The sequence below is a fragment of the Amblyomma mixtum genome, chromosome 1, assembly GCF_055824585.1.
Source record: "Amblyomma mixtum isolate Tamu chromosome 1, ASM5582458v1, whole genome shotgun sequence".
Lineage (NCBI taxonomy): Eukaryota > Metazoa > Arthropoda > Arachnida > Ixodida > Ixodidae > Amblyomma > Amblyomma mixtum.
Window position 1 is genome coordinate 277,366,070 of NC_143012.1, and position 14,799 is coordinate 277,380,868.

The following is a 14,799-nucleotide window of genomic DNA, read 5'->3' on the forward strand; positions in this document are numbered from 1 at the left end:
TAACAAGACCAACGACCCCGTCTGTATACTCCAACAACGGACACGAGCACATGGAAGACAATCTGTGCGTTCCAAATGGAAAATAGCCAACTCCTCGTCCAATTTAAACACATAAACCTTCAAGTCAGTGCAAATAAAATGAGTTTGAATGTCACTTGCTTACAACGCCTGGTGCCGTCGACCGTCGGAGAGTTGGTGTGCGACAGAGGTGTATAAGCGCTGTAGGCGAAAAATCTGCACCCGCAAAGATGGCTACCACGACTTAGGCCTAAGCGCTGTTGACGAAACATGTGCACCAGCGCTTAGGCCTAAGGCTCGCTGGCGCAGACGCGCCAGAAGGCAGCGCGACTGGTGCAAACAAACACAGACAACGGGTAAAACGTACAGCCGTCAGCTAGCATCGGTGTTTGTCCTTACCTCGTACGCGTTTAGACGTTAATTTTTGTCCTACTGACGCTAACTTTAGCGCTAGATGTAGCCGTGCATTAAAACTAGCGTTCGACTCTCAACAAGCTAGGCGGTATAGGGACGAACAAAGCGATCAAGCACACGCGCCAGTCAGGTTTGCTGAGTGTTCGGTCATTTTCTCTGTTAATTATGGAATTTTAAAGAAACAACACACTTACACTTCCGCTGTCCAATGTGCGGGTTCCACGTTGTCCGTCCAATCCAGTCAGGAAAACCACGTGGAAGCGTACGTGATGCCAGTGAACTACATTAAGCTATAGCACGCTATGAAAGTTAAAATTGTGAAGTCCTTTTTAGAACACTCTAGAAGAGTTCTGCGCTTATACAGAAGCTAACTCAGTGAAACGCACTCGGAGAAAAGGTGCCTTCAGGAAAAAAGAAGTCTTCTGACTGCCGTTCTGACACGAGGGACTCAGCCACACTGTGAGTTCAAAGTCCGACGTCTGCTACACGCTCGGAAGATACAGGTCCCGAACCACGTGGTTATGCCCCTCTACCTTCATGCTGCGTTAGCATATTTCGCCGATGCCCGTTCCTGTTTCCGGGAATCCCATCTTCGCGGCGAGGAGGAAATCAGCTGTTGAAGTTGGCTTTACAATGACGACGAGAAAAGTGACTATGTGCTGTCCTTTTCTTTCTTTTGTTGTCATCCTGGGGCCCCAGTATTTTCAACTCTTGGCTCTCCCCCTGCCTTTGGCGCTTTCTCTGAACTCGCCCCCATTGTCGGAGTTTTGCAAGTCATGTCCTTCATCCTTAGAGCAGCGTTTGTCTGTGTCTTCAGTGTTTTCTTAGCAATGTGATTGCCTCTTTTCGCACTGCAGTAACGTCCAAGTTAATCCCATTCAGCAGCCATCATGCCTGGACATGTTTCATCCTCCCCAACACCGTTCCCTCTTAACGCCCTTCTCTCCTTCACCGCGCTTTCCTCCTCGGATTGAAGGCCCTTTTCCTTCTCTTGTTCCCTTTGTGATTGCCAAAAGCAGTCTACCGAACCTCTATCCACCATGGACCGCAAGACTCATGTGAAATGTGACGTCATACGCGCAAAGAAAATGACTAAAGCATAACCTGTTATGCGCCAGTGTTATGCGCAGGTGGCGCCAGTCCTGTCCTGTTGTGTGTGTTGTCTTCGTTTTTTTAGCGCCAGTACGCCTTTTGCGTAAACATGTCTGTTATGCGATGTCGCCGCATGTCTCAAATGGTTAATGCGAAAGTATTTCTAGGAAATGTCGGAACGAGTCGGCAAAATGTGTCCGCAGCAGTTGTGACGTTCTCAGAAGAGGCAGTATAAAACGAATTAGGGTGATCAATAGAGGATGGTGTGAGATTGCTGCGCAAAAAAAAAAAAAAAAAAATGTTGAAAGGATGATGAGCACAAATGTCGAAAAAAACGTCGAAATAGCGCCGGCGTCGAATAGTGAGCGGACGGAAAAACAGCCGGCCCCGCCGCGGTGGCTCAGTGGTTACGGCGCTCGGCTGCTGACCCGAAAGACGCGGGTTCGATCCCGGCCGCGGCGGCTGAATTTCTTACAGGCGAAATTCTAGAGGCCCGTGTGCTGTGCGATGTCAGTGCACGTTAAAGAACCCCAGGTGGTCGAAATTTCTGGAGCCCTTCACTACGGCGTCTCTCATAGCCTCAGTCGCTTTGGGACGTTAAACCCCAATAAACCAAACCAACCAAAAACAGCCGTGGATGGCAAAATAGCGGGAAAATAGGCAAAGGAGTTAAAATAAAGCTTGAAATGAGTTGAAATATTTTATGAGTGACGATTAATCGAAGAAAAAAGTTTCATTGGCATAGAATAATTTGTTAATTACCTGCCAAAACCATTAGACGGTTGAAAAGGCTGGGCGGGGATATAGTAAGTGAACGGGAAAGCAACCACGACGCCAAATTTTAAAAGCCAAAACGGTTCATAGAGATAAAAGAAGGCATAATCAGAGTAAATAAAACGATCTTTAATTAAAGCTTAATATAAATCATACGCTAATTCAGTAGTTAAATTAAAAAAAAAATAAAGACAGGCGACGAGTGCCGAGGAGGCGTCAATGCTTTCGCATTCTCCCAATGCCGGTCGCCGCAGTGATCTATAATTTTTAACTTTCAAATAATTCATTTGACTAAAAGCTTTCAGAATCTTAGGCAGGACCTGAACCTGTGACCCTTTGTTGCGAGCTCGTCACGCTAGCGACTAGGCCACGCAAGACACGCTTGCACAGCTCGGGAACAAGCTAGAGTTTGTGTTCTTGCATCATGCGCTCTTTCAAGTGCTATCCTACAGCTGTATTCTAATGCGTAGGTGTGTAGTTAGTAACACACGCCGCTATCGCTTCATATCCTTGAGAAGGACCTTTAGTTTGCCCTAATTTTTTATACATGTTCCCACATGTTGTAATCATTTTGGCAAAGCCCACCACAACTGCACCCATCAGGCGCATTTCCGGTCGACCCTACTGCCTGGAGGGCCTTCTTTGAGGGGCATCTGCACTTTCATTTTCGAGTTGCACCCTGCTCAACTATTCCTTTTCTTTTGTTTGCTATGTTTTCGTGGAAGAAGGCCCCTGGTGGTCCTTGTACTCTTTCTTAGTAAGGGTTGCACAGTGACTCATGACCAAGACAGAAGAGAGCGTCAGGGTATACGAACGCCCTGTAGTACCCACACCTTCCACAAAGACACTCGCAAACACTTCGTCCGAGCGGCACAAAGGCACATAGCAAGACAACTTCACCGTGCGGTTCAATGGCTAAGCCCGCAGAAAAAGAAAAAAAGGAACTCCTGCAGAGGATGGCCGCCAGCAAAGCTAGCATTGCTTCGCAGCTATCAAAGCTGCGAAACAATTAGATGCGGGTAGAAATATTTTTTTTTGGGGGGAAAACCATTCGAAACACCATTTTTTCGCTAAAGGAAGTTACAGATGCATTGCGTAAATATAACAGCCGCTCACAATTCTCTCCCTGTCCCACTGGCAGGTTGTGTTGTGTACTGGGGCAATAGTGTATAGGGCCTGCGAACTAGTTGAAACCCGCTGTCCACCTGCATTGTTCTGTCAACCTGCATGAGACCTCTTTCATCAATTCTTTGTTATCTACCATCCGTGCGGGAGTCCTGTCTCTCTATAAATCACTTTCCTGCGTTTATTTTTGCGCATTTGACAAGGAGTGGTCACACAGTAGGAGCACAGCAGGCATGTATACTTGTATCAGTCGATTACAGAAAAAAAAAAATAAAACGTTAAATGCCTTCTATGAGGCCCTCTCCATGGCCAACTGGAGTTAAATCCGGGTGCTTCACCTAAGATATTCTGGATAATTAAAATTATTAGGCTTTTTGACTCAAAAGAGCGCTTTCTTTACCATAGCATTTTCAGCCGTGTGGAGCATCAAAATACAGCTAAGATGTACTAACTATTGCGCTGGATGACTAATATTCAGTAGGTAGCTCTTTAAATATTACTGCTTGTGCACTAATTTATTGGAGGCGTGTAGCCCACCGCAAGTAAAATAGATACCAGTTTTTAGAATTTCGAAAACGCAGTTACCCTCGGCACTGTGGCCCAACGAATTTCGGAGGGGTTGCTTTGCCTGCAAGCTGCTCGAAAGCGTGTGTAGGTGGGCGCGATGTAGACAAAATTTGTTGGGCCACAGCGCCGGGGTTAAGTGCGTTTTCGAAATTCTAAAAACTGGTATTGATATTTCTTACGGTGTGCTACACGCCTCTCAATTGATATGAAGACTAACAGTTATTTACATATTTATATACTTAATATTATTTAACCAGCCTACTAGTTAGCACGTCTTAGCCATATTTCGATGCGCTACAACTCTGACAGTGCTATGCCGGAAAAAAGCGCTCTTCTAACTCGAAAAACTTGTATTTAAAGATTACAGACAATCTTAGCTGAAACATTTCGAATGGCTAAACGCAGTGATGCAAACGAAGCGAATTTCTGAAATGTACAAACACATTTGCATCGTTAATTTTTCTCTATAACGCACCCGGCAGCATCGAAAAAGACCAACACCCTGGACAACGCTTGAACTTAGCAGGGTAAAAACAAAACAAAAAATGCTAAGCACAGGTTGCATAAGAAATTTCTAGTACGCGTGAACCTGATGATCTCAAGGCTTTTAGAATTTATAAATAAATTGACAAAAAAAGTAGCGGTCAGCACGAAGAGCACATCATTTTCCATTCATGCACGTAAAAAATGGGCGATATGATATATTGTGGACTATGCGGTTCCGCCGAGGTCAGTTACTCGCTGTCCTCCTGGAATTACACGTTAATGAAGATCTGCTAGGTTGCAGCCAACGGGCAAAAACAATTAATGGTTGCTTAACAAATACGGTTGCAACTGCGGGTAACCATCTGAAGCGGGTACATAAGTGGTCATTAGGAACGGAAAGTGATAAAGTTAATAAAAAATATGAGCAATTTCAGCAGCTGTGATATAGACAAGACGTGTCATGTATGCATATAGCCCAAGTGGTTGCACCAATTCTTGTTGATTTTTTCAACAGGTGTTCGTCGGCGGTAGTGTTCCCACCTGACATGCAGATAGCCAAAGTTATAGCCAAAGTTTTACTCTTCTCGAACCCGCAGAATAAAGTGCGCTTACAAAGAGCGTCACTTGCTAAAAGTGCATTCTAACATAACTACACGGCCTAACATAAGTGCGTGCTCATGTCGAAGTGCGGTCACAGAACACACTTTGAGGGAGGAGCACGTAGCCCCGAGGGCAGTGATTTTTTGGGCATAAAGTGTAATATATATAACAAAATACGCGTACGAGATGATTTTACCTGCTACAGATATTTTTTATTCGTGCAATGGTCTTATGATAGCGGCCAGCAAAACAACATATCACTAAAACGCGCTACAGACCACCATGTTGCTTGTTGTGCGGATTCTGGACGTGTCAGGAACTTGCCTGGACTTGCTATACGATCACCATAAAATAAATTTACTGCGGTCGTGGCCGAAACTTAAACTAGGCTCATTTTTATGTGCTCTACTGTTCTACAAACGAGCACAATTCTAAAGGTTGCGCTTACATACAGGTCGCCAGTTCAAAAAATTGGGGGTGGTTTAGCTCCGGTTACACCTGGAGGATTGCGAAAGCAACGAGGAGATAGAGAGAGAGGCGATGGAGAGCACGCGGCAGCGGCGGCGGCCCTGGCACGCTAGCTATGCGCCGCTACTGCGCATGCGCAACTGGCGAGCGCGGCGGCGGCACCTCTGAGTCACCCGCGCAGCGACGGCGGCGGCGCGCCAGCTGTGCGCCGTGTGACGTCACTGCTCCTCGCGCATGCGCAGTATGGCCTTTCGTCAGTTCAGCGAAATGGCTCGGCGACTCGCGTAGTGTTGCTTTCGGAACGAAAATTTTGTTTTTAGACAGCCGCCATTTTCTTATCTACGAGGGCGCTCTGCATTCCCTGTTAGCACTGCGTACCGTAAAGGGCACTGAAGGGCTGAGACACTCTCCGCAAGTGCACTTTATTTTGAACGCTTGACAGAGGTATTTATTAGTGTCGTCTTACAGATGACACTAGCTTTAGGCTTTTAGAAAAGCTTCACCTTTTTTATAAAGAAAGTGACTGGACTGACTTACGCAGCTATAGGCTGAAAAGTATTCGAAAAGATTATGCATTAAGACTATCACTATTTTCTGATGAGTGCACTTTGCTGTCGTCATATCAATTTGGCTTTCATGAAAATAAATCCCCATACTTGGCACTGCTTGAGCGAAAACTACATATCCTAAAGCAGTATTAGAATAATGCATTTGTGGTCCGTGTGTTTGTGGATGTTTCGAAGGCCTCTGACCTCGTAGATCGGAACATTTTGCTCCAGAAGCTTCAACAAGCTGGTGTTCGTGAACTTCCTCTGCAAACGTTTCTTTCTTATGTATCTCATAGCAAGTTTTCGAGAGAGACAACGAGAATTCTTAGGTTAAATCCGTAGTCTGTGGTGTTCCACGGGAGAACATAATGAGCCTTTGCTCTGCAATATATTATTGTGAATATTCCGGGTTTCATTTTGAAAAATATTTGTCATGTAACAATGCATTGAACTCGCTACATGAATGGTCCAGAGTGAATTCATTGTTGGTTAATGAAAAGTAAACAAAAGCGGTAATCTTTCGAGTGCAAAATAAGTCAGTTCCATGAGACTCCGCTATCAGTTTCCGTAAATTTGAATTGGAGACTACTTTAAATGTCCTGGGGTAATATTGAAGGGTAGTATCGTGTGGGATCTGAATCTGGATCACCTATCACGAAATCTAGCTCATTTTACTGGAATTATAAGGCTGCATACGATCCCTACTTTCTGTACAGGTCAGGCTCTTGCTATTCAACTCATTTTTTTGCTCTCATTTTACCCCTGCGAGCTGAGATTAGAGAGCGGTCCCACTTTCCTAGCTGCAGAATATTCACCTATAAAATAAATACACATCAAACGTTTACAACGCACCTTACGCAGCCCCAAGCGCGAACTTTTCCGCACGTAGAAAATAAATAAAAATCACCGGTTTCATAGATAGTGACTGAGCTTGAGATTGAATACATAAATGAGAAACAATATGACCAACTAGCGTAGTCTTGCCCCATCCAAAAAAGAATGTGTTAATACAAGAGACAGGTGCTACATTCAGATAAAGGATTCTGTTTTTGATCTATCTGCGTGGAAGTATAAGGAACTTCATGCGATGTATGAATTCATGGGGACGTAACTGTATATACGTTGCAACATTCATCCCCGCGAATTATTTCCGCTTCTGTACTACACAGTATGTTATCAAGTCATCAAAGATATCATTGTATGTTATCAAAGTATGTTATCAAACTCTCATAATGAACAGTTTGAATTAACGTACAACAGGAATATTTTTAATATCACTTGAATAATCATTTTTTTATTTTTGCGAGTTTGTTTACCTTCCAAAGTGGTGGGCTGTTTTTACTTGATTTGCACATAAATAGTCTAAAGAGTCGCGCCTCACAAATGTTGACCTATAACAAATATGAGACACCAGTCGAGTGTTATGAACTATCACATAATCTACACTTTATACTAGCTTCTTCTGAATATATTGGCCTTTTCCTGGAGCATGGAAAAGCTCTTGCAATGCAATAAGTCTTACTTCATGGTAATTTTCGGGTGCTTTGTATAGATTGCTTATTTCTTGTTTGCCGTTCGTAACTGGTGCGACCGCTGTTATAAATCGGGTGTTCCAAGCCTGTCAGGCTGTCTACGGGCAGCTTTGTCTTGCAGACCCGGTCCCCCTGACACGTCATCATCATCATCAACGTGAACACGCCCACTGCAGGCCAAGACCGCTGCCATATCTTTCCAATCAACCCTGTCCTGTGCCAGCTGCGGCCACCTTATTCCAGAAAACTTCTTATCATCCGCCCCCCTAACTTGCTGCCGCTCCCTGCTACGCGCGCCTTCTCTTGGTATCTAGTCTGTCGCCCTTACCAAGCATCGGTTCCCTTGCTTTCGCATGACATGCTCTGCCCAAGCCCATTTCTTCCTTTTGATTTCAACTAGGATGTCATTAACTCGCATTTGCGCCCTGACCCACTTTTTTCTCTTCTTTTCTCTTAACGTTGCACCAATCATTTTGCTTTTTATAGCTAGCTGCGTTGTTCTCAGTTTAAGAACCGTTTAAGTTAGCCGCCACGTTTCTGCCCCATAGGTGAGTACCGGTAAGATACAGCTGTTGTATACTTTTCTCTTGAGGGATATTGGTAAACTGACAGTTATGGTCTGAGAGAACTAGCCAAATGCGCTTCACCCTATACTTATTCGTCTAGCTATTCAAACTCGTGATACGGATCTGCGGTCACTACCTGCTCTAAGTAGACGTATTTCCTTACCACTTCCGGCGCCTAGCTACCAATCATAAACTGCTGTTCCCTTCCGAGGCTGTTCAACACTGGTTTAGTTTACTGCATATTAATTTTTAGACTCACCTTTCTGCTCTGCCTGTCTAAGCCATTGATCATGATTTGCAATTCATCCCCTCAGTGACTTAGCAAAGCAATGTCATCAGCGAATCACAAATTACAAAGGTATTCTTCATTAACTCTTAATGCAACTGTTCCCAATCCAGGCCTCTGAATACATTTTGCGAATGGGCAGTGAATAGTATTGGCCAGGTGGCAAAATAGACTGATTTAATTTAAAAAGTCGAGAAAAGAGAAACGTCATTTGCTTTGCGTGCTTTCCTCTCCTATCAAGATACAATGCATAGGGGTGCGCAAAGATGGACAAAGTGCTACGCGCTGCCGAGCTTCAAAGCACAGGAGAAGCGGTTCTAGCGTTTTACGATAGAGTGGAATATTAAATTCGCCCAAACATTTTCCTTTGAGGAGATTACATACGCAAGTAACCCTCTGACTCGCCTTGTAACCGGCAGAGTTCGGACAAACGGAACGACAACCCTGTTAGGTGTACGGCTCGAAGCACTAGAGGTTTTTTTTTTTTCTGAAGGACATGATTGCGCAGTGCCGAAGTGTGCAGTACCGAAGTTTAGCAGACGCTCTTGTGAGAAACGGCAGCAAATTTAGAACGCATTTTAGGCATGACACCCATGATTTGGAGGCGCGCGGCCAAAATTTCCCTCTTGAGAGCCGAAGACGATTGCGCGCGAAGCTAACATGGCCTCCGAGAGGCATTGCGGCCAAAAACATAATAAGTTAATGACAACAATACAAGAGATACTCAAGGCAATAAATGTTGGTGTATTTGAGAGCACCAATTTTACCGTTAAACGGTCCGATCAGAGACCGCGGCTGGGTCTTGTCCAGGCCTTTCAGTGAACCCTTGATAAAGGATACTGGCGCGCGAGGGCAAATGGTAGCGCCATCTGTCGGAAGCATCCGCGTTACGCTGGAGGGGAATCGCGAGTGTCGCTCTCCTGCTTTGCAGTGCGTCTCCGACCGTTTAGTTTTCGCGTTTCTGGATTTTTGGTTCTGTTTACCGACCACCTGGGGCATTAGTTGACCTAATCGAGAACAGAGCTCCTCAATGAGTAAGCACGCTGTCTTAGTACAAAGGTTAGATTTATCTGCCGCTAAAATGGTGCAGCGACCAACCAGTCATTCAGCGCATCTGTTGCCGCCTTTATGCTCACTACGCCAATTGTAAGAGGCAGGCCGTCACCAGACCACTAAATCAAAGTGAAAAGATTATTACACGTGGGAAGAGCGGAGCTGCGCAAAACGCAGTCATGTCGCTTCAGTATAAATCAAATGCGGACCATTCGGTATTGGTTTTTGTCGGTGGATGCGGCGCCGTTCGACTGTTTCCTTGAACTTTTTATGCTACGCGAGCGAGGTAGTGTGAAAGAATTTGACGATACAGGGCAATATTTAAGTGCTTAAACCGTGGAGGTGTGTTTCAGCCAGCTCCTTCAGCGTCGGCTGCTATTCACTGAGCTGTTTGGCGCCAACTCCATGCACGAAATCTTGCAGCCTGAAGTGATTTCTGCGCATACGACAGTGTGCACTGAGCTTTTTTACCCAATCTCGGCGAAAATAGCCATGCTGCTTGCAGCTTCCCACATTTCGGGTTGAAATTTGATCTGTGCCTGAGCCCCACCGTGTGCGTTTGGCACTGATGCTCTAAATAACCGTCTCTGCAGAAGCATAAATAATATGCCGCTGTTGCTGCGACGACACACGAGCTAAAAGTGGAACTCACAACAGAAAAGCGCGACCTGGTTCTTGTACAACCCCAGAAACTCTTCCCAGCGTTAAAAGTGCCATACACGACCCACGAGTTCTGGGAGGCAGTCCTGACCAGCGACAACCTGGACCAGAAAGCCCTGGACTGTAGAGGCACCGACCATCCAGGTCCTGCAAATTCTTTTGATAAAAGTTCCCTTCCTCTCTTTTTTCCAAGCAGCCTTTCGACCGCCGCAAGAAGAACCACGTGATCCCACCAGCGGCGCAATATCGACGCTAGCGCCATTCATTCCAGGGGTGGATTAGTCGGATACAGTTGAAGAACGAAGCGACTAATGCCTCTGAAGGAAGGCCCTCTGGTCAGTGGCATTGACCGGATGTGACGACGTTTCGGTTATTCTCGTTCCATCTCGTATCGTGACATCGCAGGGCATTCTCAGGTGCAGGGCGATTAACCACGGCATCGTGACAATCGATTGACGCTATTGGCTGGAGGGTCTCAGTTGAGCGGCATTGGCCGCTACATGTATGCGGCAGGGAGGCGCACAGCGGATTAGCGAAAAACAACGCGACACCAGGTTCAAAAAGCAGTCCAGCGAACAGTATGAAGGCGCACAGGTTGGAAAGGTCTATAGCGCCTGATTGAGCCAGGCATCCATTAGCGAACCGGTCGGTTCACTCCAGTACTTGGACTCGAACTCAATATCAACCCCATACGAAGTCGACGCTCGACAACTATAGGCCAATGCTGCATTGTGCCTCAGTGAGATGTGACTTCTATATAAGTGCCCCAACGGGATAATAAAGTTCGGCTTGTGTTGCCAATGTGGCGAGATCGAGTCCCGGCCGCATTGTGATGCAGGCGAGATGGAAAAATGTCCGTGCGGTGTGCAGTGTCAGCGCTCATTAAAGGGCACCAGGTGGTCAAAATTAACCAGAGCCTTCTACTACGGCATCCTTCGTAGTCCATGCGTCTCTTCGGGATGTTATACCCCACACACAAATAGCAATGTTGTCAACAGGCATATGATTAGAGGGCATTGCAACCAAACGTCGAAACGCGGGCAGACACTCGACGGCGAGGGGTCAATATACTGTCGGGGACAGAAGTTCCCAGGACGTGCCGTCGCTTGCTCAAATGCATCGCTGCGTCAACAGCGCCAACTAACGGTCCGAGAATGGTGCGCCCATTTCGTGCGCCAAGCGTCTTGAAGCGCCTGCTCAGCTCGCCTTGGGCTTGGTGGGGGAAGCAGCCCAAACGATGCGTAGACAAGCTGGCGTGCTTCCCAGAGTAGGCCGCCACTCTGATAAAGCGTAGGAATTTTTTTCAGTATTTTACCAGCAGCTCGCTGCTTTGCGCATTAAGGCGAACGATTGGAACACCGTTCCGTGGTCATTCTCAGACTACCGCCTCTTCTAGCAGGAATGGACACGGTGTCACAAAAACGTCGCCACCAGCGACATAATTTTTTGTGGGTGCCAGCGCGTCCTAAGCAATTCTGTCCCCGATAGTACACCAATTCCAAGTATCGCGACAGCGCTATTGTTGCAGATTATTGCTCAAAAAACTTGCTGTGGTGGAGAGAAAACTTGATGTCGTACGCTGCATGGTATTGCAAGTACCTGAAAAATACGTCGCTGCCAATTGTTTCCCAGTTTAGCTTACATGATGAGCAGCTTATGCCCAACATGTTTGTACTCCTGCAGAAATGAGTTGCCTTTTGGCGCTGTCGTTTCAAACTGCTGTTTTATTGAAGTCGGCGTTTATCGAACTCGACGTGTGTGCTAAAACAGCGCAAATTAAGGCGCCTGCAGGTACACCCCTCGAGTGGTCATTAATGTTACCGTAAACGTGATGCGACCAAGTTGGGGTGATATCGTACGCAAATAAATATAGATAACATGCGGAAGTGGTGAAGTCAGTATAAACAAGGTAATCCTGCATTCTACAGTGTATTACGATGCTCAAAACACATTGGCGACTGACTGCGGAAGTTCTCAGTCGTGTTCATACGCGGGTCGCGGACGTCGAGCCATTGGTTTCGCTCGATTCGTTACGGTCGTTCGCTGTTGGGACTGCGAAACTGCAACCATGTCAACCTAAATATCTTGCTCGACGTCTGCGACTCGCAGCTGAAGCTGTTACTTTATGCAAAGCCTTTCGTTTGCTCTACATCAGACTCTGGAATAAAGAATCTGGCGTAACTTGTGTCGCTTGTTGCAGCTATGCTGGCAGCGGCACTGCAGTCTGCGTCAGTGGGGCCGTCCTTTCCACGAAAGAGTGGTGTGTGCTTTCAAGAAGCCCTAACTTCTGGGGGGGTTGATGAATCAATGTCTGTGAGAAACAAAGCTCGGCAGCAGATAACAATACGCGAGTACAAGGTGTGACAGGGTGCGGTTGTGAAACTGCAACAATGCTAGTTTACGGCCGCTTCTGCTCAATCTAGTCACTGCAAGTCTTTTTCTTGTGATGCCCGACTTAGTGCTGAGGCTTTAGGGGCGGCGTCGAGGTACCCGCTTTGCGTATTCATCAATTCAATGGGGAACCTTGGAGCTGCGGCACGATAATCCGCTCGCGGCTGCAGCTACCAGTCTTGGCATGTCGCTGATATGTGATCGATGGTGTCACAGTTGCTCTTATTATCATACACGCAAGGTGACGACTAATACGAGGCAGGGCAAAGCGCTCGGACGAAACAGGTCTGTTTATGTTGAAGCACTGTTCTGGCCTTTACTGCAGAAATGGGGGAATCCCCGTGGACGCCGTGCAGAGCGAAGGGATGTGCACCATGCAGCGAACGGCAGCCGCCCGCGGGCGCTGGACGTAACACGGGGGCACACATACCGGCCATTCCTTTCGCTACACCAGGCGACGTCTTTCTTGTTTTGTGGCTGGGCGGAACTGACCTTTGAAGCGACCGCCGAAGGACTTGCGGCCAGAAGATAGCGTGGCAAGTGTTCCGAGCTCCAAGGTGAACGACGTGGCGCACCTGAATCGCTTGCTGCTAACCGCGCGTGCGCGCTTCTGTGCTGCGCTTTCAGTGTTGGTGGGAGCGGTCGTGTATTGATTGATTCGCTGTATGCTTTTGTTTGAGGCATCAAAAGCGCCTCGTTGCTGTTTTTTCTCGAGCCATTGCAAACCCGAGAGAAACACAGAGCAGGTATGAGCGGCCGCTTAAAGCGCATATAAGAAACGGCTTCCTGGAGCAGACACTGCGTTGAGGTCGGTTGATGATGTCCTCAGGCTTAACAACGTGCGATCTTCTTTTTTCTTCTACTTCTTCTGAAGTTTGCAGAAGCTGACGTCAGGGACATTGAAGGTACTGAGGGAGTTATATGAAAGGCAACAAGGCCTGCCACAAGAGGGCGCTTTATAGCACCTTTGTCCATCACTCAAACCGCACAGTTTCCTTGTTGATGAGGCCCCTATATAACATGGCCGCTCCTATAGCACTGTCTCGGACAATCTTTTTCTACTTCTGTTTTATGCTTTAGGCGTGGCGTACTCACTGCAACCTCGTAATCTATGAGGAAGTTATCCTGACAGGGACATGTACTTATTACCTTTCTTGTGCTTGGAAATTAATTTTACGGTGTTTAGAAGGGACATCACAACACAATGCTGGATACAGTGATGCGACACTTACGTTAACAGTTATCGGCGTTTGTGTTTGGTTATAACGGTTCCTTTATGTTCACAGAATGCATCGCTAAAGCCTTCTACTCCGTTATCCGAAATGGGAAAGAGTTACTCCATATTTTCTCAGTGCCGCAGGTAGAAGGCACGGCAGCCTCGATAGACTCTTAAGGCCCCTACCAATGGGCACAACCGCTTTCCTCCCGCGCTAAAAACAAGAAATGATCAACACTAATCAGACCCGAACGATTGCACTCACCCTCGGAAGCACAGGCGCCACAAAGTTATTCATCCCCGGAGGAAGTTGAAATCCACAACGGTCGAGCATGGCCGCCTTCTTCAGGACGCGCGCGCACACCCACGGTCCTTCACGTTCCTTGCGCGCACAAAATTCAGTGTCACGGCGGTGGCCGCACTCGGACCTGGAGGACTCGGGCCTCCAGTCTGACGAAGACAAACGGGCACCTTAGAGAGTCACAGGTAGGAGGAACACTCTTCACCAAGCGCGCGCTGGTGACGATGGCGACACAACCGTGAACGATGCGCGTGACACTCGCGTTCACGCAGTACGTTGGAGCTCGAGGTGCGCAGGAGGGGGGGGAGGGGGGGGGCGGCACCACAACAAGCAGGGAGCGAGGGAAGGATCATCCGGCGCGCGCAAATCAGTGCACGCGTCGCACGGCACGTGTCATTGCGCGCAGGACGCGCTGATCACCGCGTCGGTCGCGCTGCAGCAGCGACGGGCGGCGTTGAAGCCGCTGCTAGCCGACTCGGAGACGTTACGCGAGACGCTACTGCCGCGCTCCTTCTCGCGGGAGGGGGGAAAGTGGTCGCCGACGGAGGCAGCAACAGCAGCAGCAGCAACCAGCAGCAGCGGCAGTCGCGCTAGGGGCGAGGAGCAGCGCGTGCTCTGGGCGCGGTCCGGCACCAGCCGAGGCGTCCGTTGCAGCGGCTTCTTTGGCAGCCAATGGGAGCGCCAGTATGGGCGTGCACTCTT

General features: G+C 47.6%; 1 protein-coding gene across 1 annotated transcript in view; it reads right to left on the minus strand.

Moving 5' to 3' along the window:
• The window catches only part of LOC149371807 (uncharacterized), a 92,773-nt gene extending 78,417 nt beyond the window's left edge, over nucleotides 1-14,356 (minus strand). Inside the window, exon 1 of the mRNA XM_089566093.1 lies at nucleotides 14,062-14,356. Coding sequence (XP_089422219.1) covers nucleotides 14,062-14,130 — 69 coding nt within the window. The 5' untranslated portion in view covers nucleotides 14,131-14,356. The remainder of the gene's footprint in view (nucleotides 1-14,061) is intronic.
• Between the last annotated feature and the right edge of the window lie 443 nt (nucleotides 14,357-14,799).